Here is a 5,323-nt window from a genome sequence, read left to right on the forward strand (position 1 = left end):
CATCTTGGAGAAGGATTTTGGAGCTGGGAAGAGTGTATTTATGGTTTTAGCTGTAACAGGGGTGTGCACCAGGCCGGGAACTGGGGCGCTGGGCCTCACGCTGCCACCCCCAGGGCTTGCATCACAACCTGCTCACCAGGCTCTGCTGGCTTGACCGGTGCGCTCCAAGGCTCCACATAATGTCAGCACAGTACTGCCAGATCTGGAGCTCAGTGCTGGATCCCCCCTGAGCAAAGCCCACCCCATCCCGGGGGCCTGGCAGCCAGGAATAGGGCAGTCGTGGATGGTCTGGAACCACCACTGCAGCATGGATGCATCCTTGCCTTGCTCCTTCACCGAAAATGGCATCATCTAATGTCCTCGTCTTGGTGACTGTCAGCGTGAGGTGGCTCCGGCACAGCTTTGAAACATGGAGGAGAGCTCACAGGGCACCAACTGTCCCAGTTGCTTGCCCCGTGGCAATGGTTTCCACCTGGGGAAGCTCCCCCTGCTCTAAGCAGTTGGGTGTTATGATTAGTCTTAATTATTTTTCTGGCTCAGCACTTGTTGCCTGAGTTTCAGCTTGGACAGACTGAGGAGCTAGTGCTGAGCTGAGAGTCACAGTGAGCCACAAAACTGCAGGACCAAACCACTGGTGTCTTTTAGACCACCTCCATGCCTGCAGTGAGATGCCCGTGTCCATGTGTCAGGACGGACCAGCTCAGAAACAAGCTGTGGAGTTGTCTCCCCTCTCCTTGGTTTTGGTGCTGATCCTGAATGCTTCTGCTGGCTTGCCATTCCTGTTCACCCTGATGCTAGGGCTAGAGTTAAAAAAAATAAGTCTCTCTCTCTCTCTGAGGTGCTGCAGTGAGCACAGCATCGTGCTGCTGGGGAGGTGTGTGGGCAGCATGGGAACTGGGGGGGCCTCGCCCTGCCCCGGGGCTCACGCCTGCCCCAGCGCCGCTGTCAGCCCGATGGGGTAATCGGGGCTGAGACACCACCTGGCACCCGCTGTGCTGTGCCAGCACTTCTGGGGGCAGGTGGGACAGGTGAGGGGCTTGGGAGCCCCCTCCCCACAACACCCACCCCCGAGGACTTTCCAGGATGGCCCCGGGCACCTCAGGTCGCTGTCTCATGGATGAGCCAAAGGTGTTGCCAGAATCCAGCATGCAGGAAAAGCAGCTTTTGGGGAGAAACCTGATAAGGGCAGGGTGGGAAGAAGGACAAGTTTCTGCCTTTGGCTTTATTCAAATCATATGGTCAGGGCTGAGGGGGTAAAAGCTGGATGCAAATGCTTTTGGCAGGGGAGTTTGTACTTTCCTTAGAAATGCCTGTTACAAAAGGGTCTTCAGCGGAGTCTGTCTGCTCATGTGCTGCCCACTAACTTCCCTGAGCAGCTCCCAGCCGAAGCAAGGCAGCCAAGGGCTTGAGTTGTGCCAGCTCCTTGTCTCTTCCCCAGCTGCATCCTGGGTGGGCACAGCTCCCAGTGGGAACAAACACTCGCCCATCAAAAATGAGCCCTGACACACCAAGGGGACAATTAAACCGCTGGTGTTGCGCCATGATGCCACCACTGCCTGGGCAGGCACTGCTGTGCTGGGGATTTGCAGTCAGGAGAAAATGCTGTCGTTGGGAGGAAATAAAACCAGAAAAAAAAAACCCCACCAAAAGTGAGGTTGCCCAATCATTGCCGGGAGCTGTGGCGTGGCTATCTGACTGCTGCGTGGGGCTGAGCACTGGCACCCTGGGTTTGCTCATTTTGCAAGGTTTATTGCTGGTTTTATATACAGCCGCCTCCACATGTCAAAGGGTGCTGGGAGTCTGAGGCTGAGCCTCAAATTCCCTTTGCTTTTGACATTAGAAAAGCCAACAGCAGGCAGTGGCCGGGCAAATCTGAACTTTGGTGGGCTTAAAAAATCATTTATAAATGAAACAATCCCATGACCATCACAGAAGCTGAAAGGGAAATCACAGCAGGAGGGTGAGGAGCATTACCCTTCGCTCACTGGGGTACTGATGGGAAGCTGAGTTTGGGGTTTCAGGGGGCCTTGTGGGCTGATGGTCTCCTCTCGCCTCCACAGCCGGGGCCAGCCCCCTCCATGAGTGCGCTGAGCGGCCGGAGGAATGGTGCCGCGACCTGACCACGGCGACCAAGTGTGGGGCAGTGGAGCTCTGCCGCCTCACTGTCTGGGACCAGACCCTGGGGGTAACTATGCCAGGAGAGGAGGATGTAGGAGGGTAGGGGAGAAGTGCCTCAAAACATGGAGCTGGGAGGAAGATCCCAGCCTATCCTGCCCAATGCTGAGCACCCAGAGGAGCAGCTGATGCCCTCACGCAGCAGTATGTCTGTGGAGTGAGTGGCAAAAATCACTGGGTGCCCCAGGATGTTCCTAAATGTCCCTTGGTGGGGTGATTTTGGGGTGGAGGTTTGGGATATGGGGAGCATGTGGTGTGTCTGTGTGCCATGACAGCATCCTGACACATCCCCTCTCTCTTAGCAGAAGGGGATCCCCTGTCACCTGTGCCAGGTAGCAATCTCTGTGGTGGGCAAGATCTTGCAGGACAACTGCACTGAGGTAGGTCATGGTTGAGAAGGGTGTGTGGGACTGGTGTTCCCCTCCTTCCCACCACCACGGAGGCCCTGAGTTCTCCCTTTTTCACCTAGGAAAAGCTGCGGCTCTTCTTGGATAAGAGATGCCAGTACCTGCCCTTCCAGGACTGGTCTGTCAAGTGCAAGAGGATGGTGGACACTGGCATCCTTGTCCTTGTCCAGCTGGGCAAACAAGTGCTGGTAACTTGCAGGGACAAACCCGGGCTGAGGGTGTGTGGTTTGGGATGTCTTGGGGGCTTGCAGAGCAAAGGAGGCTCCAAGAGAGGGACAAACCCTCTGAGGGATGAGATGGGGATGGAAATGACCCAGGGATGGGGGCAGGGGGGAGCAGAATGATGAGGCAGATGCAGCCTCAAGCCTGCACCCCTCTGCTCCCCCAGTCAGACCCAAAGGTGGTATGTGGGACCATCAAGCTATGCCAACCCCGGGAGGGACCCACAGGGGCCCTGAAGTTTCAGAAGCCACCACCAGCTCCCACAGGCCCTACTCAGGACTTTGCTGACCTGGTCGCCCCCTTCATGGCCAACGTGCCCCTGCTGCTCCATCCCCAGGATCTGCCTCGTGGTGAGGCCCAGGTATCGTGGCACAGGCAAGAATGTTGCTGATCACAGAATCATGGAATGCTTTGGGTTGGAAGGGACCTCGAAGATCATGTAGTTCCAACCCCCTCCCATGAGCAGGGATACCTCCCACTAGACCAGGTTGCTCCAAACCCTATCCAGACTGGTCTTGAACACTTCCAGGGATAAGGCAGCCACAGCTTCTCTGGGCAACCTGTGCCAGTGTCTTGATGATGCTCAAGGGTGAGAATCCCCTAAGCATCACCTACTTAACAATGATTAAATCCCCAATAGATTAGCATTACCACACAGCTGAAACAGCACTTGATTAGGAGTGTCAGATGTTGCAGGATGCCAGGATGGGGACCTGAACTATGCTGGCCAAAAATCTTCCCCATATTGCAACCAGCATTTAAGTCCCAGCCCTGCAAATACAGGCCTTGGAGGGAGTTTCATTTTATTTTGGGGGATACCCATGTGTCCCCGCTCACGTTACCCTGCAGGAGGTGGAAGAGATGTGTGGAAACTGTCTGCAGCTGGTGACAGCCCTGCAGCTGGAGCTGGGGACCAGTGCTGCCTTCACCCAGGCACTGGTGGCCCAGGTCGAGTGGGTGTGTGAAGGCCTGAGTCCTGACCTGGCACAGCAGGTAAGGCTGCCAGCAGGGAATCACAGACTGGTTTGGGTTGGAAGGGACCTTGAACACCATCTGGTTCCAACCCGTTGCTGTGGGTAGGGACATCTACTAGACCAGGTTGCTCAGGGCCCCATCCAACCTGGCCCTCCCATTTCAGGGATGGGCTCCTTTCTCCTCCTCATCCTTGCTGTCACCATGGCATGGGAGCATCTTTTGCAGCTGCCTGCCTGGGGGTGGGGGGTGCAGGCAGAGTGGTGGAGTGTCTGTCCACAGGTGCTGATGCCATATCTCCCTCTTACAGTGCAAGCACTATCTGGCTGAGTACGTGGCCACAGCCACCCAGATGCTGCAGTCCATGGTAAGTGGGTGAGCGGCTCCCCAGGGGTGCCAGCTGCGGGCAGTGAGTGGCACAGCCAAGGGGCCTTACCAGCAGATGCTCTCTTTTTATTAAATTCAACATGCTGCTTGATATTCCTACAAACTTTTAAATGCTTTTTTCCCCTTCTCTTTGCCTTGAAACCACTGCAATTCTGTTTTATTTTCCAAATTTTTTTGCCATTCTGGCCCCTCCACTGGCAGCAGGCTGAGGTAAGTGAGACTCACACCCCACCAGGCTGAAATCCTCCTCCACGGAGAAGTGGTGGGTGCAGGCTCACCCTCCCGGGGTGCAATGCCTGCCTGATTTGGGATGTCTCTCTCCCCAGGACCCAATGGAGCTATGTGGCCAGCTGGGACTCTGTGCCTCCCCCTCAGCACTGCCCCTCCACACACTGCTCACAGAGAAGGTGATGCATGTCCTGAGCACGCTGGGGGTAAGTGAGGACACCCCTAAGTCTGCCATGCTCCTTAAAATTAAAACGCCATGAAGGGGCTACATTATTTCCTCAAACGTCTCCATTATTCCAAGGTGGGGAATGTCTTTCATGGGGGCTGATGGCTGTGTGGGCTGGCTGGGCTCTGGGAGGGCTTGGCATGCATTCCACCACCTTGTCCCAACAGGACAGGGTGGATAACACTCCGCTGTGCGATGTGTGTGTGTTTGCTGTGAAGGCAGCCGAGAGCCTCCTGGAGAACAACGTGACAGAGGTGAGCCCCACTGCTGTGGTCTGGGTGTGGGGAGGCTGGGGCAGGGGGACAAAGGGGCTGCAAGGGATGGGGTTTTCCCTCTTCTGCATTCTCCTGGCAGGAACAACTGGTGAATGACATGGAGAAGGTGTGCTACATGCTGCCCCACAGTGTCATTGGACAGTGCAAGGACTTTGTCAACTCCTATGGCAAAGCTGTGGTGATCATGCTGCTGGAGGCCACCGACCCGGCAGCTGTCTGCACCATGCTGCACTGCTGCCCTCGGAGCTGGGACACCCACCCAGGTGACCTGGGGGGACCCAAGTGGCACCGTGGGTCCCTGGGGAGCAGGGTGCTGAGGGAGTGCTAATGGTCCCCCCACGTCCTGCAGGGGTTGCCTCCCTGGAGCAGCTGGCGGTGAGTGCTGGAGCCTTCTGCAACGTCTGCCAGATTGTCATCACCTATTTTGACAA

General features: G+C 56.2%; 1 protein-coding gene across 1 annotated transcript in view; it reads left to right on the forward strand.

The window, feature by feature from the left end:
- Positions 1 to 5,323, forward strand: part of LOC103807864 (proactivator polypeptide-like) — a 7,229-nt gene that overhangs the window by 1,173 nt on the left and 733 nt on the right. The window contains 11 exon segments of the mRNA XM_009080614.1: positions 2,061 to 2,185; positions 2,478 to 2,555; positions 2,645 to 2,770; positions 2,971 to 3,159; positions 3,654 to 3,797; positions 4,087 to 4,143; positions 4,365 to 4,373; positions 4,490 to 4,597; positions 4,785 to 4,871; positions 4,972 to 5,155; positions 5,242 to 5,321. Of these exon segments, the coding sequence (XP_009078862.1) occupies positions 2,061 to 2,185; positions 2,478 to 2,555; positions 2,645 to 2,770; positions 2,971 to 3,159; positions 3,654 to 3,797; positions 4,087 to 4,143; positions 4,365 to 4,373; positions 4,490 to 4,597; positions 4,785 to 4,871; positions 4,972 to 5,155; positions 5,242 to 5,321 (1,187 nt within the window).

The sequence above is a fragment of the Acanthisitta chloris genome, unplaced genomic scaffold (assembly GCF_000695815.1).
Source record: "Acanthisitta chloris isolate BGI_N310 unplaced genomic scaffold, ASM69581v1 scaffold7778, whole genome shotgun sequence".
NCBI classification, from domain to species: domain Eukaryota; kingdom Metazoa; phylum Chordata; class Aves; order Passeriformes; family Acanthisittidae; genus Acanthisitta; species Acanthisitta chloris.